We start from the raw sequence: 24,723 nt of genomic DNA, 5'->3' as shown, positions 1-24,723 counted from the left end.
GTTTATAGTAAAATGACGAATGTTTTCCAAGTGCTAACGTTTCAAATCATTCCAGTGCTTTCAAGGTCATCGAGCTGCGTATCTTAATATGGCTATTATACGAATAAATAAGGTTGTTCTTTCGCAGTTATAGGATTAAATTAACACTTGAAGTAGGTGCCAGAAAATTATATTTGCTTCTGCTTTTGCTTAATTAAATCTGCATCGGGAACTGATAATTTTTCTTAATAAATTGGACATTTAAAATGCAACCCTGTGATATAAAAAATGTAATTTAATGATATTAACATTTAAATTCTAATAATTTAGTATGATGCTAAAGCAAAGTTTAAAGTTTAAAGAAATTAAACATTTAGAAGTAGTAGCAATAAAAGCTCCCTGAGATATCATGTTGTGCAGACATTGAAGACAATAAAAAGGTTTTGAACTTAACCAATTTATTAACAATATAATAAAGAATAAAAACACAGAAAATAAATTTCAACAATATCAGAGTCTTAGGAAAAATATAATATAACCATCATTCATCAAATAATATTTTTACCTGGTCTCCAAAACACTGGCATTCAATACAAACAAAAATGTCCTAAACATTAATTATGCGGCCTAAAAATGAAGTTGGCTACACATTCAAAACGTCCATGATCAATGGTTGAGAAAACACCTGAAATTTAAATCAAGTTCTTGAAAGCACTTAAAACTGGCCTAACTCCGTTTGCACGAGGAATCGCCGCGTTTTAATTGCCGCCTTCATTGAAGAACATGGATGCCGCCCACAGCAGTCACTCAGATGGTAGCCTCTGTAACCAAGGAACTTTATTCTGGAACAATCATTTTATGGATGTGAACCAAGGAACTCATTCCGAAACAATCATCCCGCAGACAGGCACCAAGGAATTTTATTCAGGAACAGCCATCCCGCAAATCGGAACCAAGGCACTTTATTCACCGGACTACATGCATCCTTCTGAAGGGGCTGGAAACCGCTCACTCAAGTGCCAGGAAAGCAGGAACTAGAAGGGTTGAGTCTAGTCTAGTCTAGTCTAGTCTGTGCGGCTATTGCCGAAATGTCGCGCAGCTGCGCAACTTGTCCAGCTCTTGATAATAAGCCCGAAGGGTGCATGACGTTGAACTTTCTTGACAATTTAAAGAGGTCAAAGGTGGTTATAGGGGGCGACCAAGCGTCGCAAGGCCTTCGAGTGGCGCACGCATCAAGAAATTCGCAAAGCGGAAGCCGCGAGGAAACCGCGTAGCATGTATGTGTTGTTTTACAACAAGAGGACACAGACAACATCTAACAATTTGAATATGACATCTGAAATAATACATAATACAATAAATATAATTATGCACTAATACACAATTATTACAAAAACATAAAATAGTGATACAAATAAATCATACAGCATACAACTTAATACATAACCGAATAAGAATATATACATTAAATACACTATATACATTATATACACTATATACATATTAAACTATTCTTGATAGTTTACGTCGGGAAATTTAAGTCCCGGGCGAGGTGGGCCGCTAGTGGTCTCAACAATACATCTTCCTCAAAAACAATATAATTCAGAACGTTAAGATTCTCCATATGACTGCATTCATGCGCCTTTTCAAAGAATTTAACGTTGGCTTTATGCAAATACATTTCAACGGTCTCCATTTTTAGGTCCCAATGAAGAGTCTGATTTGATACATAATAGTGCGCATTTGCGATCATCCTTAATACTTTACTTTGTATGATTTGTAACTTGTTTATCTCCTTCTTCTGAACAGTTGCCCAGGCGGGAGAGGCATATGCAAAAATAGGTCGTATGATAGAATTATAGATATGTCTTTTCCTCTTTAAATCTAATTTGGAGGTCGCAGACAGAAGCGGCGTGAGACTTTGTATGACTCCAATAGTTTTGCCTCTGATACAGTTAATATGTTCTTTCCATAGGAAATTAGAACAATATTTTAGTCTGAGGTAAGTAGCACTTTTGACAACAGGCACGACAGTGTCAAAGAGCATCAACTGTGTTGTCAAGGGATGATTCATTTTGTTTTTCTTAAAAATCAGTAGTTTGGACTTGTCTGCATTGACTGCAATTTTCCATGTGGCGCACCATTGTTCCAGCTTGGGCATAAATCGCTGCAGTTTCTTCACGGCAAAATTCGGCGACCCAGACTTGACAGCGAAAGCTGTGTCATCTGCGTAGCACCCCATGAAGAAATTTTGATCAAGATGTTCTGCAGATAGGTCTGCTACGTAGAATAAATAGAGTACGGGCCCTAAAATAGATCCCTGTGGGACCCCGGCCTTCACCTGTTTCGTAATTGACTTACTTTCTCCAATTTGAATGTGGAATGTCCTGTTGGTCAGAAAAGAATAAATAATTTTAATCAACTCATCACTGAACTTTAAGCTGATTAACTTGTAAATAAGCCCCTCATGCCAGACGCGGTCGAACGCCTTCGCCACGTCTAGCATGAGTAAGGCAACATATCTCTTGTTGTGCAGAGCACTGCCAATGAATTCGTTAAGTCGCACCAACTGCTTAGTCGTGGAAAGTGCCTTTCTAAAACCAAATTGTTCGAGAGGTAGTTTATCCATATGAGGCTGAATACGGCTAAGGACAATTCTCTCAAGTATTTTACCCATACTGGGTAACAGGCTAATGGGCCTGTACCCTTCCGTTTTCGTAAGATTTTTTCCCGGTTTAGGGAGCACGATCATCTTTGCGGATTTCCAAATTTGTGGAAAATAACTGTTATACAGGCAAGCGTTTAGAATTCCTGTGAGCCGGTTGACCATATTAATAGGCAGCCATTTAAGCGCCACATTATTTACATTGTCCTGCCAGGGGGCCTTTCTGTTCCTGAGTTTTTTGATAATGCTAAGGATTTCTTGGGGCGAAACGAGCTCAAGATGACTCTGCGTATCATAATTATGAATCCAATCAGAAACAGTGGAGTTTACTAAAGTTGAAAAATCCTGATTGGATGGCGAGGTGTTCTGGGTGAACTGCTTTTCAAAATGTTCAGCGAGCGTGTTACATTTTTCACTATTTGTAAGTGCAATTCCATGCTCATGATAAATTGGTCTGTTTACGGTATTCTTATTTTTCAAACGTCTTACAAAAGACCAAAAGGAGCTACTTGGCTCATTAAAGCTTTCTATCTTATCATCCCAGAGATCCTTATGGTATATACTGATTTGTTTTTTGATTTCTCTACTGAGCCTATTCATCTCTTTCTTTGTGTTTGGGTCATAGGTAAGGTGAAACCTTTTTCTGATCCTGTTCCTGTCTCTGATAAGATTTTTATTTATTTGTGATGTGTTTTCTGGGAATCTTTCTGGTGGCCGCATCATAGGAGCTTTGTATTTCTGTCGTAAGCTGCTTCGCAGCACGCTCAATGTCTTCAGGAGTGCGTAACATAAGGTTTATGCGACTTTCTGAGAGTATTTCATTAAATTCCCTCCAGTTTGTCGTATTGATAAGCACTTCCATGACTTCCTTAGTCGTACCAAGAGTCGCAATGACCGGGCAGTAATCCGAGTCCAAATCTTGTGTAACCTCAAGGCCGAAAGACAGGGAGATGGTGGATAGAAAGATGTCAAGTATATCACCAGAATTAGTGTTATGAGGCAAATAAGTGTACTCACTCAGCACATGAAAATAAACCGGGTAATTATTTATGAATTCCGACAATTTAATACCATTGTTATTAGTCTTCCTACAATTTCATTCTTGATTTTTAGCATTTAAGTCACCCGCAAGAATGACCTGTTTATTGATATGCAATATCTTTGCTAAGCAATCGACATCGAGAATATTCTTCGGAGGATTATACATAGAGTTAAAATAAACATTCCCATAATGCGGCAGACGGACAGATACAGTGACCAGCTCATGCCCATTAAATCGCTCGTCATTGATCAGGCAGGATTGTAGGGAGCTGCGGACAAAAATCGCGACCCCCCCCAACTCGGTGACTTAGTCGATCACATCTATAGCATACATAGTTCGGAATTTTCATCTGGGTACTTGGTGTAGCAAAAGTCTCCGTAATCATTGCCACGTCCATATCGTGACACGTGAAGAAGTTAGAAAGTTCTGTAATTTTATAAGCAATGCCTCTAGCATTCCATGTCATGATAGTGACAGGAGCAAGCATAAGTCTAATTTGACCCATTAACAATTGTAGAAGAGGTTTTTATCTCCTGATTATTTTCTTGAATTCCTCTGACCTGCTGTGAAATTTGAAAACCAGCAGTTTTTATAACGGAAATGAGTTCCGCTAGGTCAGTGAAGACTTGCTTCGCTTCACTTAAAATGTCTGAGTAAAGTCCAGAGGACAGCGCCTGCGAATAAGTTTTGTTTTCAATAACCCTACTGGGGAAATTGATTGGTTTATCCGATTTTCTTTTCGGGAATTTCTCACACCCCCTGAAACTGGAAGTGTGGGAGCCCCCGCAATTTACACAAACTGGCGGCTTGTCGCCATTATTCCTATCAGGGCAGTCTTTCACATAGTGCTCTTTGCTACATCTGACACATTTGGGTGCATAATTGCAACCCGCCTGTGTATGATTGAAGCCCTGACAACGAAAACATTGCAGGCGTCCTTGTCTACCCAAATACTCTTTAACTTTGATTTTCATATGGCAAAGGAATCTTTCATTATAGATTTCCTTTGATTTTTCATTTTTTGGAAGAGATATTAAGAACAGCGGAAGTTTAGTGACTTCCCCGTTGCGGCGTCTGGTCATTTGTTTAACTTCCTTTATTTGGTAATTTAATTGCTCTAATTCGGTTTTAATATCCTCAATCTGGGAGTTAACAGTGAGTCCTCCGAGGACAACTTTTAAGTATCGGTCCTCAGGGAGGATATAGGAATGATGTTCGACATGTTTTCCTTTGAGAATTTGGACAACTGTCCGGTAATCATCTGGAGTTTGCGTAATAACTTTAATACTCCCATTAGGAATCTGTTCCCCGTGAAATTTGATCTTTCTTTGAAGGAAAATATCACTTATTTCCCTCCATTTCAGTATATTTTCCTTTAACGTAATTGGGGGAATTTTGGAATTTTTATTATTTTGCTTTGGATTATTTGTAGCAGTGGAGTTATCATTATCCGGCGGTGTAGTATCCATGTTTTCATTATTTTGTGTGTTTGTGTTTTCTTTGACTGCTACTAATGTAGCTTGTGTATCAGAAATTCTCTCCTGACTTTGTGGCTTTTGTGGAGTACTTTTAGCAGGACTACCAATCTTAATTTTCTTAAAATTGGGTCTTTGGGTATGTATCCTAACAGTTTGGTCACCTTTAGTTTTAGGTAGATCTTCGTCAGAACTTGTGGGTTGATCTAGGGAAATTTCATTTAAGGAATCAAAGTTATTATGTAATTTAATAGGGCTCCTGTCCCTATCATTTTCTGCTTTACTATCATGTGACGAGTTTTCCTGAGTTTTATTCAAATCCTGTTGAGTCAACTGCTTGTTAACTACAACTAGCATGTCAAACATACTCAGTAAGAAATTATGCATCTTACCTTCTGTATCTGTGAAAGTGCCATTTTGCAGGCGAATAGTCTCTTCTTTAATTTGAATCCTCATGGCTTCCAAAATCGTATCCATATCGCAGTCCAAATCCAAGCAATCCTGCGCCCAAGTCAGTAATCCAGAGTCCCGCGCCCCGGAACCGGACCCACTCGACGGTGTTCCGGCAGACGGATGAGCGGGCGAAAATCTACTAGGCCCCTATCTCACACCTGACCGCGTGAGCCTGGGGGTAACTAAGTAGACACAACGACCAAAATCAGATTATTTACGCGCATGCAGTAAATTTAAATCAAATTTTTTAGTAAAAAATACTTAAATAATTATCGCAATAAGGCGCCGCGATAAGCGGTATCAAAAAATGGCGTGGTATCACTCGTGGCAGCAATTAGACGTACTTCGCAAGAAAAAGCAAAAAATAATTCTTAAATTCTAAAAATAAATCAAAATAATTAAATTCTAAAAGCATCCAGGCTTTTATAAAATAATACCAACCTTCGATTAGCATTTAAAAATGCTGATGCGAGTTGTTGTTTCATTTATCGCCAAGTTGTTGTTCGGTTTTTCGCCAAGTTGTATCATTTATGGTAACCTGAGTAGTTGAACGTTATGGAAACCCTATTATGATGTAATCGTTTGCATTATTCTGGGACATTTTGAGTCATGGGATGTTTTGCAAAGGCTTTTGTGGTGTGTGTTGCTTAGGAAGTACATTGCTTGTTTCATTGTTTAGACGGTACAATGGCTGAATGTAGTAGAAGTAATTTGAAGTTTCTGTACGATTTGGGACGAAAGGGGAAAAGTGCATTAATTGAGTGAATTAATTGTGTAAATGAAGGTTTACTTAGTAGGCATAGTCCGGAACTACATAGTATATTTTTGACTCTTATTTTTGTTAATTTCTGTGACGACGCGGATATACGGATTGTAGTTCAGATAATTTTAGGAAGTTTTTGGATGCTGTTAAGGAATTTTGTATGCCACAGACTGATGATAAACGAATTTCTAAATAAGGTATGGGGATTTATGCTTTGTGTAGTGCTAAAATACATAACAGGTTTTTCCTTTTTTGTGTTATTTTATTGTTTGGTTTAAAATGCAGCTTATTGAGATTATGTATTTTTTGTTTGCCTCTACTGTAGAATTGGGTGCTCCTTTGACTTTTTAAGTGAAAATATATCGATGTGTACATGGACAAACTCAAGAGAGTGTGTAAAGCATAGTTTGTGAAATTCGAGGATTTTTTTTTAAGTGAAAATAGGTCGATGTGTACATGGATAAAGTCAAGGGAGAGCACAATGTTATTTTTGTGCAATTCGGAGATTTTTTTAAAATGGAAATAGGTCAATGAGTACATGGATACCAAGTTTGTGCAATGCTTTGACTTGTTATTTGAGCTTGCGTAGTGGCAATTTTTTCGCCAAAAATCGCCGCTACACAGGCCAAAATAACAAGTCAAAGCATTGCACAAACTCAGTATCCATGTACCACCAAAAATCGCCAAGGGGTACTCTTAAAATATACTTTTACCAAAAACCCTAACCTGAAATCGAAGTCTCAACGAGTCCAGATTACGGACTTTGTATTTAATAATGAAAAATCACTGAAGTTACACTACTTGAGAAAGAGACATTCCTTCTGCACCATCATGAAGTTTAATCTGCTTATTTAGTACTCTGCTGCGCAATTTTTATTATAAATTTGATTTTGTTGATTAAAGAAGAATAGAATTATATGACTGAAGGAACATCACAGTTATATACATTGTATGCATTTACTCAAAATATATTTCTTCATAACATTAAAATTATTTCATAAAAAGTATCAGAAAGAAACTAGAATACATACCTTCCTGAAACAGTACGGCATAGCTAATATGCTCACTCCAATGATACTGTTTCCAATGTTAATTACATTCATCAAACAATTATACGTACAAGATGTCATTTTGCTGAAGGAGAAAAAATTGTAATGAAATATTAATAAAATACAAAATTTTCAAATTCTGTTTCTTTATAAAAACTCATTGTAAATTTTTATTCATAAATTTTATAAAAATGTTATTTCAGTAGATAAATAAGGTTTTTTTTTAATTATTATTATATAAGCCCTAAACAGATTATTTTTACACCATGCACTACGATAGGCTTAACTTTTAGCCTTTTCTTAATCATATAATTGAATACAATCTCCTACAATAATATAATTATGCAGGAGGAATTAATTTTCATCAGTACGTTAATTATACAATGAAAGCTATAATATAGTTGAAAATAATTCCAGTAATATGATATATATATGACAGAAATATCACAACTGAAAGCAATTTTGAAGGTATAATAGCAAATTTGATAGTATAGTTTGGCTGAAAACATTTATTACATACTGATTACAAATGCAATTTATGTCTCAGCTTTACATTATTAGCACAACAATTTTTCCATATGAAAGTTTTTCATGATATTTCACTGTTTATACTTTCGAATAACAGTTATATTTACAATAAGGAATTTTTTAAAAAAATTTAAATTAGCCTTCAGGATTATATCTGAACACATCTTGTAGTTCTTATATGCAATGTCTGACAAGGCCATGATTAACAAATTAAAACAAATATCATCATTTGAAGCAGGATTTCAGTACAGAGTATCAGAATATACAATTTGATTTTAAAAGAAGTTACTAAAGGCATATTGAGGTAGGTTCTGACTGAAATTAATTACTAACATAAAAATGTAAAATAGAGCTTAAGATAAAATTAGTTCTTAGTCAACACTCAATATGACAGACGCGATGAATTGTGTAACAGTTTAAAAAGTCAGAGGTTATAAATACATTGATGTTTTCCAAGGAAGCAAGCACTGGTTTAAACTACAAATAACTGCCTTCAAGAGGTTCCAATGTATATTTAAGATAATAATTTAATTGAATAGTGCTATGATTTTGTTAAAATTGCAAGTAAAAAACATTTTTACTAGAAATTGGAAAAGAAGGAAAAAAATACACTCTTAAATTAAACCAAGGTGGTTGATCTTTACATTATGGTAACTTGGCGTTTTTTTGGCGACCAACTCTCCTACAGCAACCCTCTATTTTTTTTTTTCCCGCCGCCATTTTATGTTCACGAAGTAAAGACATGTTTCTTTTCTTTTTTCACTGAACACTTCTTCCAACAATCTACTCCCCGAATTACACTTATGCTAGAAATTTTATCTAACAAAACTGCTTAATCATGACAAATATTCACTCCAAAATTGGGGAAAAGTGCTCAATACCATACTCCTTAGGCGTTTTTCAAAATAACACATACACATAAACCATGTACACGCCGATTTATTTTTACTTAAAAAAACATCCCAGAATTGCACAAAAATGGCATTGCGCACACTCTTCACTATATCCATGTACACTGCTTTTTTCTCATAAATTAGAAAAATTTCACGAAAATACATGACAATTTTCTCAATCTTTAAACCCGGTAAAAAGAACATATATGAAATTACCTGATCGCGAAAAAGTATTTACCCTTTCCAAATATGAACATTTCCACATATAAAATAAATAAAATATCCAAAAACTTTTACCTCTAAATCATCTATTACATTATACACATCACCAACGAATTCATACCGCAAGCATTACAAATACTTAGTATCAAATATTTAAATTATTTCCATGCACGTTTACTTCAACTTAAACGTATACCAAATTCCTACAAAAATAAAATTCACAAAATAACTATCATTTAATTAAAATATCACTAAACCATGTACACGTCGACTTATTTTTACTTAAAAAAACATCCCAGAATTGCACAAAAATGGCATTGCGCACACTCTTCACTATATCCATGTACACTGCTTTTTTCTCATAAATTAGAAAAATTTCACGAAAATACATGACAATTTTCTTAATCTTTAAACCCGGTAAAAAGAACATATATGAAATTACCTGATCGCGAAAAAGTATTTACCCTTTCCAAATATGAACATTTCCACATATAAAATAAATAAAATATCCAAAAACTTTTACCTCTAAATCATCTATTATATTATAAACGTCACAAACGAATTCATACCACAACCATTACAAATACTTAGTGTCAGATATTTAAATTATTTCCATGCACGTTTACTTCAACTAAAACGTATACCAAATTCCTACAAACATAAAATTCACAAAATAACCATCACTTAATTAAAATATAATTAAATTCAAAAACACTACTTAAAATATAAATGAGCACATACATTATATTAATAAAAATTACCTTACAATCCTAATTACTTTAAACTAAATCATTGCTAATAACAATTTTCCCAATAATACCAAATTCCTTTACTTCCACCTTACATTTAGAACAATGCATAAAAATAATATCCTCAAATAATTAAAAATACTAACTTACCTGAAGATCTCACACAACCTTAAAGAAACATTTATTACCACCCTTTTCAATACCACTAAATACCCATTTCGAATTCACTTTAGTTACGGCCATGGGATCCAAAAATTCAGGAACACTGTTTCACACAACACAGAATAAAGCCAAATACAAAATTTCCAGATTTTTTCCCGATTTCCCCCCCTTTTCCGATTAAAGAACCGTAATTCGTCCATTAATATCACATGACATATACAATGATCTCTCATTTCCCTCACACAAAATAATGCGTAATCGGAACTGAGTACTGCTCACATTATTACCAAAGTCCCAGGTAGTAACCTTTATCGCCTCCAAAATGTCGCCAAATTACCAGTTACCATATTGTAAAGATCAACCAAAAAGGTATTTGAAATTAACTTTAAAATTTTTTTTAAATCACGAATATATATTATATATTGATATTAAATCGTAAAAAGAAGTTATGCTAGAATAATTGCTCTTATAAATTCAAAATATAATCAGAACAAAAAAATAACCAGATCATAGTGAGAAAATATAGACTTTTATCAATATATAAATAAGTAAATAAATAAATGTTGCACATGTTTTTTATAAAACAGGCATTTCAGGAAAGTTTATCTTCATATTTTTTCAAACAAATGCTTCACTTGGTTAAATTTCTTCTCGGAGAATAATCGGATTACCCAGGATGCCCAAGTATTAAGCGGAACATTTAAATTCAGACGTTCAAATTATATTAAGCTGCACTTGATGATTTAATTAATAATTAAATTTATCATTTAAAAACTTAAACATCTATTAATAGAAATTTAAAAAAAAATTAATCACCCCAGATTTCACGTTATCTATCACAAATGTAAACAAAATTTGCGGTTACAGTTAATTATTTTTATTTATTTAGATAGTTCCGTGAAATAGTTAAATATAATAGTTTGCCTTTGAATTCTTTTTAGTAAAGTTCATATGTTGAAACGTCAGAAAATAATCTATCTGAGCATAATTATGGAAATATATCCCTGTTTATCTCAGAGCCCTTAGTTTTTTGCCTCAGCTGCCGCTTGTCTGAAGAACACGTGTCGTTTGTTTACGTTTCTTGTTTGAAGTGCAATGTTTTATTTGGATGATGTGAAATAACGTTGAATTATTCTTTATAATAAAATAAATTGCTGATATTGGTAATCATTTTAACTGTATAATTTTATTGAAATAGATAACGATGAAAATAAAAGATGTTGAAGTGTGCAGTTTTCAAAACTGGTACAATGACTTTAAACATGTTACTTTTAAAAGGTAATATTACACTCAAGCTTTCATTAGTTTGGTTGAATTCACTTACTTTGAAATATAAATGGAGATTTTGGATTATAAATAAATGAACGTTTTCTATTGTTAAGTTTACGTTATAAGACGAACATAAATTACATTTCTGTTTAACAGTTCGATATTAAAAAAAAAGGTTGAAGAAACCTTAGTGTAATTTCGGTTTTATAGGGAAACTTAGAAATCCCAGGAATCCTTGAAATGTATAGAATTTATTAATCTTACCTTCTCAAATTAAGTTTCACATTAGATTTTATCTTTTGTATCTGTTCAAATAAAGTGCATAACTGCTTGTATCTGCATCTCCTAGGTACTGCTAAGCTTCTTTGTTCAGGTTTAATTGTTTGTTACTGATGAATTGATAGATTAATTGCAAAGTTTGTATAACAAAATGAAATCGATGTAACCTCTTCAGGTAGCTGAGCCTATGCACTAATTAATAAATCATCAAAAAATTTAATGGTCGTACAATGTTAGGTTTATAATAGAGTGCATAAAAAAATTGTTAAAACAGAAAGGTATGCTGCGTAATAAGCATTTCAGTTATTCTCAAAATGATGACATTTTTTTTTTTTTTTTTTTTTTTTTGAGCAATTCCAGCCTTTTTAGAGATCCTTTAAATGTGATTTGTGCTGTTAGTTAAGACCTATAGTAAGACATGTCTATTGAAATGTCACAAACTCTTTGGAAAGGAATGTTTCTGTAGATAACACTACATCTATTTTAACGATGCAATCAATGCCACATATTTTTTTACATTTCTCTTTTTTATGCAAAAGATGCACACTTTTTTTGTGCATTGTTGTTTTTATGCACACAGCAGTATGTTTTCACTAAAAAAAAAAAATCGAATAATTATACAACCTTTGCACTAAAATCCTAAACTGAGAGGGAGAAACAGTGATGAATAATATCTTTGAGTAACCCATATCATGCTGTGTGTATGCAGAAAGCTAAGTCTGAGCTTTCAGCAAACATGACAAGAAACTGCAATATGGGATCTACTGCTATGCTAAACTGCTGAAGTTCCCATAGGAGGGATCATCATTTGTAGTCATGCTGATAAAAATGTCTGGGAAGGTAGAAAGTCATCAGGAGAGGATGCTATGTGTGTATTTGGGTTGTCACATAAATACTTTTTGCTGACATTGTGGATTGCCACATAAATACTTTTTGCTCACATTGTGGATTGCCACATAAATATGTTATGACAACCTCATTAGTACATTTTTGAGCATTTTAGTGACAGTGTGGATAATCAGAAAGCACCAGTATTTCTTAGAGTTGAGCTTATTTCTTAATAGTAATAAAAAGTGGCTGCAAAAATATTACATTTGCATAGTTTGTGTTATAATTAATTTTCATATATACGACTTAGTAAAATGATTTATAAGTATGTTTCTGTGCATTTGTATAGTCTTTTTTTATTATAAATAAACTGTTTGGTCAATCTACAAAGCATTTATGGGGCAGCATAATGTGAATTCTATAATAGATTTGTGTTTATTGTGATTCATTTGCCTGTTTATGATATTGTCACACGAAGCTTAAGGATTTGTAAATGAATTTTAAAATTTAGTTTCCAGTGTATCCAAAATAAATAAATGCCATCAAAATTGATGCTTGAAATTTGTAGTTCAATAAAGAGCTGATAAAATTTGTATGCAGTAAACCCTTGTTGAATGCAGGGTTTACATTGTTAACATATTGTGTATACAGCAAAGTTGCATTCTGCAAAGTTAACTTTCTACGGAAAAAAAAAGTTTAGCTATAGTTCAGATTAAGAAAGTCTGTATACTTTATATAAGCATAAATATTATTGTGATTGAAATGAAGGATGAAACAGATGTTAATTGAAAGAATTTTTGTTATTGCTTAGTAAGTAGGTACATGATAAAATTATTTGGCTAATCTTTGGAATATGGTAACAGGTAGTTTGGCGACATTTTGGTAAGGCGATAAAGGTTACTAAGTAGGACTTTAGCAATAATCTGAGAAGTACACAGTTCGAATCGCAGATTATTTTGTCAGAGAGAAATGAGAGATCATAAGACATGTCATGTGACATTTTCCAGAAAATCCCAATCGTGATTTTAGCTAATAAGCACTTAAAAACAATTTCGCTGCTAAAGTGCAGAATCGCCCACTTATTTGTTTGGTGCTTTTTACAAGAGTAAAAAGAATTGGATTTTTGTCAATTTTATTTGACTTTTTAAGTGAAATAGGTCGATGTGTACATGGATAAAGTCAAGAGTGTGTGCAATGCCATTTTTGTGCAATTCTGTGATGTGATTCAAGTGAAAATAGGTTGACGTGCACATGGATACCGTGTATGTGCAATTCTTAAAAACGCACGAAGCAGTGAGTGATTCTGCACTTTCTCCGAATTTTGCACCTAATCTTCATCATGATTAAGCACTTTTGTTCTATAAAAGTTCTAGCATAAGTGTAATTCGGCTAGCAGATTGGGGGGGAACATGGCTTTACTTTGCGGAAACAAAATGGCATCCAAAAAAAAAAACTAGCAGGGTTGGTCACCAAATTTTCGCCAAAAAATTGCCAAGTTACCATAATCCGAAGATTCACCAATTATTCTTTTAAATAGCTAATTTTTGCTTGAGACAGTGTCTGACCATAAATGCTTCACAGTAAAAAGTTTTTCAATGTCCGTCATGAAGTTTATCTTCTTTCTTCATTTGGTTTAATCTATGTTACAAAACTGGTTGATTCCTGTGCCTTTTTCAATAATTGGTTTAACTTCTTGTACGTTAAAGGCTCTTTGTCTTCTTTAATATCGCTGCTTTCACCATCATCTAGTGTTATAATATCATCCAGTTCTTCATTTTTCTCTTCATGATCATCATTTTCATATAATTCTTTGATTTTCTTTCTTCCAACATATTTCTTCGAATATACTGCAATTGTTCATCACTATATCAGCAGGGATATGAATGCTCACTGTATGCAGTAGAATTCATGTCTCTGGACATGTACTGCACAATCCAAATTCAGATTTCAGAGACATGCAAGTAGAAGATTTCGTAGCAGCCAACTTTCTTGTCCTTCACAATGATATCGAACGAGGGTCAGCTGTTGAAACATGCTAGCTAAAAGGGTAGCCTGATCTGAACCTTTCAAGTCCAAATGCTACCACCTTTCTTAAATATGAATGATACTGGACAAGGAGAATAATTCCGATCAGAATCCGAAGTTCATTCATTTTGAGTTTGATCTCATAGTTTCTGATTTCCTTAGCTTCATTTTCATATAATGGAGCTCTCTTAAAATTCTTGAGAACTTCAGGTAGGAACTGATCAGGTATTGTTTTTTGATGAATTCATTTGTTTCCATGTGGTTTTAATGATTTCTGTACAATGTGACATGTCGAATTCCTTTCAAAATACTGTTAGTGTGTCAAGCTTTCCTTTGTCTAGTGGTGTATTTGCAGAAATGTAAACATTAAACATGCCTTTAAATGTTTTTATAATTCCTTGATTGATCAGTCGGTAAAAATATATTTACGGGTGCCCCTTGGCAAAAATTGGTGATTTTTGGTAGTACATGGATACCGAGTTTGTGCAAACTCGGTATCCATGTACACATCAACCTATTTTCACTTAAAAAAAACATCAGAGAATTGCACAAACTTCACATTGTGCACTTTCTTGACTTCCATGTCGATCTTCCACATCAATCTATCCTCCCTTAAAAGTCAAAGGAGCAGCCAACAAAAAATATATAATCTCAGTAAACGACATTTTAAATCAAGCAATCAAATACTATAAAAAAGAAAATTCATCTTAGCAAAGGAAATATCCACTCACCTTATTTAGAAATTTTCCTTTCATTCAAACAAAATTCCTTAACAGCATCCAGAAACATCCTAAAATTATCTGAACTAGAATCTGTATACTGGCGATGCCATATAAATTCTCAAAAATAAGAGTAAAAAATATCTTCCGTAGTGCTGGTATCTTCCGATGTTTGCCCATGCGCATTTCCTTCAAACAGGACATTTATAATGGCTTCTAAGTAAACCTTCATTTACACACCACTCAGTTAATGCTCTTTTCTCTTTTTCTTCCAAATCGTACAAAAACTTCAAATTAATCTTACCACATTCAGCCATTCTATGTCTAAACCAAAAAACAAGCAGTGTACTTCCTAACACACATCACAAGCCCTTACAAATCTTTTCCCATAATTCAAAATTTACCATAATCATACAACTGATTACATCATAATAGGGTTTCCATAACATTCAACTACTCAGGTTACCAGATATGAAACAACAACTTCGTGATAATACAAGGGGCATTCCTTCAGTCTACTCTAACCAGTTTGTCTGTATTTTAGGGTGCCTTTTGGATTATCGCCAAATTGTTGTTTCATTTATCGCCAAATTGTGGTTTCATTTATAGTAACCTGAGTAGTTGAACGTTATGGAAACCCTATTATGATGTGATTGGTTACATGAGTGTGGTGAATTTGACTAATGGGAAAACATTTGCAAGGGCTTATTTCCGGGTTGGATGTCAGTTAGGAAATGTGTTATTTATTTTGTGCCGTGCATCGTAAAATGGCTGTATGTGATGAGATTAATCTAAAGTTTCTCTATGATTTGGAACATAAGGGAAAAAAAGCATTAATTGACTGGTGTGTAAATAAAGATTTACTTAGTAGTCATTATAAGTATCCTGTTTGTACAAAGGAAATGCATATGGTTGAACGTAAAGATCGCTCAGATGGCTTTGAATGGGTTTATCACAAGAAAGGTTTCTGCAAGAAATGTCACCAACAGTCCAGCACTACGGAAGCTATTTTTGTGAATTTATGTTGGGACGGCAGTATGTATATTCTAGTTCAGATAATTTTAGAAAGTGGAGGCTATTAAGGAGTTTTGTGTGCCACAGACCGAAGATGCAGAAATTTCTAAATATGGTAAATCGATATTTCCTTTTTGTAGTGCGTATCTATGATACAATGTATTTCCTTTTTTATGTTATATCATTGTTTGGTTTAAAATGCAGTTTATTGAGCTTCGATTGGCTGCACATTTTGTTCAATTTTGATAATGAGAATATGACGTCATTATTCTCTTGATGTTTTTATAAGTGAAAATAGATCGATGTACACTTGGACAAAGTCAAGGGAGTCCGCAATGCCGAGTTTGTGCAATTCTCTGATTTTTTTCTTTAAGTGAAAATAGATCGATGTATACATGGACACTGAGTTTGTGCAATTCTTTGACTTGTTATTTTGGTTTTGTGTAGTGGCCATCTTGAAATTGTACCTTGCTGGCCAATTGCCAGTTTTCGCCAAGGGACACCCTGAAATATATTTTTACCCCTTGATTCATTGTGTGGATTAAGGAAGTAGAAGTAAGTGTTCGGTAGAAGGAATAAAACTTTTACATTTGGATGAGCTGCCAACTCTTCCAATTTTCATCTCATCTCTGAGTCTCCCAGCAGATCACAAAATCTCGTGCTTTTTAATTTTTAGCCTTTACTAGGGAACACGTTTCTCAGCAATAAATTAAAATTATTGAATTTATGAAACTTAAATTAGATAAATTGCATTCATCCACCTCTAATAATTTTCAGAATAATTTTTACTAAATTTATTTCATTTGTATTGTATTTTTATTGCATTTCATTGATCTTATCAAATTTCATTTGATCTGATTTGTTTTAATCTACTATCAACATTTTAAAACTTTATATGAGGATTTGTTTTTAGTTCTTTAATCAGTTAATATTTGTATTTAATTTTGCTTACTTCAGTATATGGTGCATTACTAAGTTTTATCCACACAAATACTATGCACGTGAATTACTTAATTTTAAAGTGAATTAAAGCCAGTTTGGAGTTCCTTTAAAATGATGTTGCTTCGCTTGAAAACTCCTGGTTTTCTCGCAAAAATCTTCTGCTTTTTTAGATTTCAAGGTTGACAGCTATGCAATGTTATGAGGACTTCAGTGCTGCTATTTAAGTAATGTTTGGTTTCTTTAATGAATAAATTTTCAAACCAGTCATTAAAAGGAGCTATTGCAATGTAACTTTCATTATAGAGTGTGCAACATACAGTTAAAATTCTTGCATTGGGCTTATGGAGACAATTAAGATAACATGTACATGCAAAGTTGCATTTTGCAAGTCAGCATTCAGCAAGGGTTTACTGTAATAATGAAGTGTAATATTTTTTTTATTGTTTTGTTTGTATTCAGTTAAAGATTTAGCTTTAAAACAACTTCTTTTCTCATTTAACCATAGTATAATTTTGGCACTTCCTGAAGGATTTGTATCATACATCTTAAAAGATGGAATCGTTTTGCCAGAAAAGTAAGTTCATTGATTTTATAAGATGTTAAAAATAATATTCTACATTCCTCTTGTTGTTTAGAATAAAACTTCAGTAATCGCAAATGAAAGGAATGGATAAAAATTTTATAATAATAGAAAATTGAACAACATTTTTTTTATTGATTTTAATTTTTCTTCATTAGGAAAAAATGTATTCAAAATTATATTTACTGCTAAACATTTCAGCTTGCAAGTCTTTTTGCACTTAAATGCATTGTTAATTTATGAATTCAGAATGAGATTGATGAAAACCATATTGATATTCCATAGATAATGTGATGCATTTATGGGCTGCAGTACTGGCACAACTTAAAAGATGCGAATTTTGAGTTAGGGCTGTTCTGAAATTTTTTTTTTAATCCTACACCCGTCTTTGGCATTTCTGCCATTAGTCAATGAGCAGCGTAATAAAATAATGAGAGTCTAAAAAAAGTAAGGGTAAAAATTAGCCTCCGTAGAGTTGTCTGTAATAAACTAAAATAATAGGTCAGTTCTTGAGGTGGTCACCATCTATATCACCCTGATGACACAGAGGGCCCCCCCCCAGCAAGCTGAATCCTTGACTACAGTCCAATGTAAATGTTGCTGTAAATAATCACGGCCAATTGTCAAATGAAAGCAGGGAACTCCAAGAGCCCAAGGTAAAGAAGTGAGGATATTATTTCTTTTATTGAGCAGGATATTCTACTTCTTATCCACTGCTATATCAGCATATAAGGATATTCTGCTGTTTTTCATTTTATTATATATAATTCTTTTAATATTGCAAAGAAAAAGGGGAATCAGGTTGGGCCATAAGGGATCTAGCCTTAGCAAGTCTTATCTTCTTGCTATTTCCAAAAATATCACAGTTGCTCAGAATCCACTGAAGAACAATGCTTTGTCTGTTTTCCCTTAGCTCAGAAAGTTTCATTTTACAAGAATGAACCTGGGCATTTTCATTATAGATAGAATTGATAAGTGACAAAATAACAGCTTCTGAATCAATAAAAAACACAATATTTTGATCTAGGCTATTTTTTAACTTATCAGTTTTATATGTTATAGCTGCTATCTCTCCATCAAAATTGTCACAGTATTTCCCAGCTGAACAGCTAATACTAAAATTACTTGAATAGACTCCAGCACTAACACTTTTTTATTGCATTTTCTGCTGAACCATCTGTTTAAACATGGAACCACTTGTCTGAAGGTTATTTGTAATGTAAGGTAGCAAGAGCAGCATTTTTAAACTCATTTGGAGGGGAAAGGTGTTTGTCGACATTCCAAAGAAATGCAGATATTTTTCCAGTTTATTTAAATTTAAAACAGGATTCCACTCCTGTGAGAAAACCTGACAATTGGGTGTATGAATATGGTTAAGTATCATAAAGATCAAAACAAAAACATGCTGTCGAAAGGAAGGATCTGTGAGTCTTTAGTCTTTCACTTGCTGGCAATTTAACTCTTTGAAATCCAAACCCTTCATTAACCTATTTGCTGTTTAAAATTTATGATAAATTAGCTCTGGTTAAAGAGTAGATATTTTATCATAATTCTGTTAAGTACCGAAATATTTCTGGGTTTTTATAAAAGATATAAAAATGAACCCCAATAAGCATAATACGTATATTATTATTATCGTGTATAATATAAATACGAGCCAATTTCTGTTGGGAAAATAATGTCCATGCCTTCGTTAATCCTCAAGCAGATACCTCTTGTATTTTGCCATATATAGTAGGATATTCTAACATCCCATGATGAATATAATATAAATAAATAATTTTCTTTTTTTTAAATTTCATTTACAGGAATTTCTTGTTTTTTCTTTTATTGAATGGAAGATTAAGATTTAACTTCATGTACTTTCTTTCACGTTTTGCAATTTTTTAGTTAAATTGATGCATTATTTTTTCATTTTATTTTATTTGACTTTATTTTTCCTTTTCCAAAAATAATATGGGTTTCGGTTGATCTTTGGATTATGGTAACTTGGCGATTTTTTGGCGAAAATTTGGCGACCAACTCTGCTACAGCAACCCTCTATTTTTTTTCGCTGCCATTTTGTCTTCACAAAGTAAAGACATGTTTCTTTTTATTTACTGAACACTTTTTCCAACAATCTACTAGCCGAATTACATTTATGCTAGAAATTTTATGGAACAAAACTGCTTAATCATGACAAATATTAACTGCAAAATTGGGAAAAAGTGCACAATCGCAAACTCCTTGCGCGTTTTTCAGAATAGCACATACACATAAACCATTTACACGTAGACTTATTTTTACTTAAAAAAACATCCCAGAATTGCACAAAAATGGCATTGCACACACTCTTAACTTTATCCATCTACACTGCTATTTTCTCATAAATTACAAAAATTTGCACGAAAATGCAAAAACATTCTGTGAATCTTTAAACTCGGTAAAAAGCACATATATAAAATTACCTGATCGCGAAAAAGGATGAACATTTCCACGTATAAAAAAAAATATATCCAAAAACTTTTACCTCTGAATTATCTATTATATTATAAACGTCACCAACGAATTCATACCGCAAACATTACAAATGGTTACAAATACTTAGTGTCAAATATTTAAATTATTTGCATGCACGTTTACTTCAACTGAAACGTATACCAAATTCCTACAAACATAAAATTCACAAAATAACTATCATTTAATTAAAATATCACTAAACCATGTACATGTCGACTTATTTTTACTTAAAAAAAATCCCAGAATTGCACAAAAATGGCATTGCGCCATTTTAAACTCGGTAAAACGCACATATATGAAATTACCTGATCGCAAAAAAGTATATACCCTTTCCAAAGATGAACATTTTCACGTATAAAATAAATAAAATATCCAAAAACTTTTACCTCTAAATTATCTATTATATTATAAACGTCACCAACGAATTCATACCTCAAACATTACAAATGGTTACAAATACTATATATTATATACAAATACTATATATTAATATACAAATGATTACAAATGGTCAAATATTTAAATTATTTCCATGCACGTTTACTTCCACTGAAACATATACCAAATTCCTACAAACATATAATTCACAAAATAACTATCATTTAATTAAAATATAATTAAATTCAAAAACACTACTTAAAATATAAATAAGCACATACATTAAATTAATAAAAATTAGCTTACAATCCTAATTACTTTAAACTAAATCATTGCTAATAACAATTTTCCAATAATACCATATTACTTTATTTACTCCTTACATTTAGAACAATGCATAAAAATAATATCCTCAAATAATTAAAAATGCTAACTTACCTAATCTTCTTCAGAATCTTGATTACGTGGCCGATAAACTTTTCTTATTTCCTCCGCTAAATAAAAAGCAAATGTATGTGCGCCTGTTTCAGGATCTTTAAAATCGTACTTATAGTTCACAGCAAGGTACCAGGTAAAATAAATAACTTAATAAAACATCTTTACTTCTATCTCACACAACCTTAAAAAAACACTTATTACTACCCCTTTCAATCCCAATAAATACCCATTTCGAATTCACTTTAGTTAGGGCCATGGGATCCAAAAATTAACCAACACTATTCCACACAACACAGAATAAAGCTAAATACAAAATTTCCAGATTTCCCCCCCTTTCCCGATTAAAGAACTGTAATTCGTCCATTAATGTCTCATGACATATCTCATGATCTCTCATTTCCCTCACACAAAATAATGCGTAATCGGAACTGAGTACTTCTCACATTATTACCAAAGTCCTAGGTAGTAAACTTTATCGCCTCCAAAATGTAGCCAAACTACCAGTTACCATATTCCAAAGATCAGTCAGGGTTTCTACATTTATTGATCAGTTGTTTGATCTAATCTTTGTGAGAAATAACGTTAGTTTATACTCTGTTTTTATGATTGTATTTATTGTACGAGTTTCAAAGTGCATTTATAAATGTCATTGTTTTTCCATGTTTTCATTTATTTAGTTATACAGTCAAAAGTCTTTAATCCGGACATCCATAATCCAGAATAATCTATAATCCGGTCCTCAAAGCTACAAACTTTCTGTGCATGCGTAAACGCATAATGCATTTACTCATGCGCATAATACGTTAACGCATGCACATCATACGTATATGCATGCACGTTTAATGTATAATGGACGGTATAAGCTAAGCTAAAATTATCTAATTATCTATTTCAGTTAATGTTGCAGATTGCGTTGTTCCTTAATCTTTTAATTGGATCAGGCTTATTATTTTTTGCAGACTGTTAGAGCAATTTTTATAAAAGTAAGCTTGAACTTTCGATTATGTCCAAAAGAATTTCTGATTCTGGAGCTGGCAAAGGATCTACAAAGCGAAAGCATGTTTCAATGTCCATCATACAAAAAGTGGAATTGCTGCAAAAAAAAAAAAATGGATAAAGGCATATCCTTTGTTTCTCTAACCATTCCGAAATCTGTTTATCAATTTCACGCTGCGGGGAGGGAATGAACTGGAAGAGTACAAACTGGAGAACGTAAAATGAACTGGAAGTTGATCTGTCAGCACTGTCCTTATCTTCAGGGCAGATGTTTTTATTTTATTCGGCTTATAACTCCTTACTAAATGTAGTGTTTCATCTCGATGTACTCCATCTTTGATATGATTTAAATCAAATTCCTCATCATTGTAAATATCACGAATACACATCAAATAGTTTTCTGGTTGCAATTTTCTAATTTCGACTATGCGCAATGTATGCTTTACGCATACGCGTGTTGAAAGAAATGTTGGTTTAATAAAGTAAACAAATCAATATTAAGCTTTTTTTCGTAAATTTTGATACCCTTTAGATCATAATTGCTCTTTATTTCATAAATTACGGTTTCATATTTTTAATTTTATAATTTTTGCATGCCATCTTACCAGATTTAAACTGATGATCTATAATCCGGAATCGCCGAAGTCCCGACGAGTCCAGATTAAAGACATTTGACTGTATATGTAATATTAGCAAGGAAAAGACGAAGCAGTGATGATGCATAATAGCTATATAGGATAGATTGTAGATCTATATTGAAGAGAAAGAATTCTGATTGCGTAGTATGCTAATATGTTCGTAATATCTAAGAAACTTGGCAGACGAGGCAATTTTAATTCCATTTTTGTTTTATTATTACTGACATTTATGGCCACAGTTCACTTGACACTCTAGTCATTTCTATTCAAGAATATTTAGAGTTTTGATAGTATTGCGATAGAAAGCGAGCACAGTGAAATTACATCCAAGCAATGCAAAAAGAGAAGCTGAAGTGCGTAGTTATCCAATACGGAAGCATACGAAGAGAAAGGTTTCGGTTTGAGTTAAAAATTTCAGTTCCCAAATATTATGTCATCAATGCTTCACAGGCCATGCAAAATGGAATATAAATTATAATTTTGATTTTTATATTTTTTCTCTTACATATTATGTATATTATTATTTTTGCATATGTTATAGGTAAATATGCATGTGCGCATTGTTACTCATATAAATTTGTAGGTTGATATATGCATACATAAATGTGTCGCCTGTTTAAATGTATATGTGTTTATATACATATTGCAGTTCATTCACATTTATACATAATTTCGTGATGACGCAATAGTGTTTTCACCTTTTTGAAATTGGGTACTGTTCTGTAATCGGAACCAGATCAGAAATATATGAGTGTATGCACTTGTATTTGCATATGTATACACACATGCATTTGTACTTACATCTGTACACACACAGGCACATCCATCCATAAATTTCTGAATCCAGTCCTGATAACAAAACTGTACCAGAAATTGTGTGGCTCTTAAAAGGGACTCCTTTTTTTATTTTAACAACTGAAATTTGAAGCCTAAGAGTGTGATTTGCACAAGCACATTCTGTATATATCACATTCCTAAGAACTTTCAATATATCTCTCCGAATTTGTCTTTTGACCTAATTCTTTACATCAAACACAAGTGCGTTTATGACCATTAATTTTTTTTAAGTTTGTGATCATGAAATGCACTAGGTGAAAATATGCTTGAGGTTCATTTTTGAACAAATTTTGTGATGTGGATTCTTTGGTCAATTCTAATTTTAAGTCGTATAGCTGCTTTGGTCACTTTAGGATTGTATAATTAGTGTCTCTATGAACTATAAAGGCGTTATTCATTGTTGTGTCTGAAAGGAATGAAAATATGTACATCCGCCATTTCCAGGCTTTTCTAGAAGCTGAGTAATATTTTCATCAATAATCTGCTAGATCTATATCTCCCATATTCTTATTGTACTTGACAAATGCAGATGAGCATGGTACTACAGTACAAAGTCCGTAATCCAGATTCATCGGGACTTCGGCGATTCCGGATTAGGGGTTTTTCGAATTATAGATCATCAATTTAAATCTGGTGATTGCATGCAGAAATTATACAATTAAAAATATGAAACCGTAATCCACAATAGTGAGGAAGTATTTACTCCCACCCTTAGATGGAACTGGGAGTGGGCCACAAATGTCTAAATAAACCAACTGCAATGGTTTATCTGATCTCTTTGGAACAGTTTTAAAAGTTATTCTACTAGATTTAGGAATAATACACGGTTCACACCTCTCCATTGGTTTTCCGATTTCTGGTAACCCTTTCACGTTTTGATTCTTACTAGTTTTCTTAATATAATCAAAATTTACATGGCTAAATCTCCGATGCCATAGCACCGCATCACTTTCCAATTTCTGTAGCGTAACCAGCTTCCTTTTTATCTGTTGCATATCTAAATGGTTTTACGTGATAAAGTCCATCATATCATGTAGCATAGCATAATCTATCCAAATTATTAAAGTATATCCACATCTTCTCTTTTTAAATCACAAAATGAGCACCTGCCTTTTCTAACCTTGCTCTCGATAGTAAATTTCTTCTTAGATTTGGATTATATAACACATTATCTAACTCAATCCAATTTATTCGATTGCCTACTTTTACTGCAAATTTGACAGTAGCCTTTCCTAGTACTTTACTTTCACAATTTCCTACAACTAAAGACATACGTATATCATTTATTTCTTCCAAATTTG

At 32.9% G+C, this 24,723-nt stretch overlaps 2 protein-coding genes across 12 annotated transcripts in view; one reads left to right on the top strand and one right to left on the bottom strand.

The window, feature by feature from the left end:
• LOC118200393 (solute carrier family 38 member 10) overlaps window positions 1-10,849 on the bottom strand; it is an 85,854-nt gene extending 75,005 nt beyond the window's left edge. Inside the window, exons 1-3 of one of the 6 annotated variants that reach the window (XM_085818946.1) lie at window positions 10,797-10,816; window positions 7,409-7,511; window positions 5,554-5,796 (exon numbers count right to left, since the gene is read on the bottom strand). In XM_085818946.1, coding sequence (XP_085675072.1) covers window positions 5,554-5,577 — 24 coding nt within the window. In that variant the 5' untranslated portion in view covers window positions 5,578-5,796; window positions 7,409-7,511; window positions 10,797-10,816. Of the gene's footprint in view, window positions 1-5,553; window positions 5,797-7,408; window positions 7,512-9,968; window positions 10,187-10,483; window positions 10,506-10,549; window positions 10,686-10,796 lie in introns of those variants that run through there. The other 5 variants (XM_085818941.1, XM_085818942.1, XM_085818944.1 and 2 more) reach the window with 5 other exon arrangements.
• The window catches only part of LOC118200148 (translation initiation factor eIF2 assembly protein-like), a 61,709-nt gene continuing 47,273 nt past the window's right edge, over window positions 10,288-24,723 (top strand). Inside the window, exons 1-2 of one of the 6 annotated variants that reach the window (XM_085818950.1) lie at window positions 10,288-10,349; window positions 17,562-17,630. In XM_085818950.1, coding sequence (XP_085675076.1) covers window positions 10,303-10,349; window positions 17,562-17,630 — 116 coding nt within the window. In that variant the 5' untranslated portion in view covers window positions 10,288-10,302. Of the gene's footprint in view, window positions 10,350-11,028; window positions 11,259-17,561; window positions 17,631-24,723 lie in introns of those variants that run through there. The other 5 variants (XM_085818953.1, XM_085818947.1, XM_085818948.1 and 2 more) reach the window with 5 other exon arrangements.

This window comes from Stegodyphus dumicola, chromosome 6, assembly GCF_044657685.1.
Source record: "Stegodyphus dumicola isolate Sdum_Otavi_A_Nest chromosome 6, ASM4465768v1".
In the NCBI taxonomy this organism is placed as follows: domain Eukaryota; kingdom Metazoa; phylum Arthropoda; class Arachnida; order Araneae; family Eresidae; genus Stegodyphus; species Stegodyphus dumicola.
This window is presented reverse-complemented; position numbering and strand designations above follow the sequence as displayed.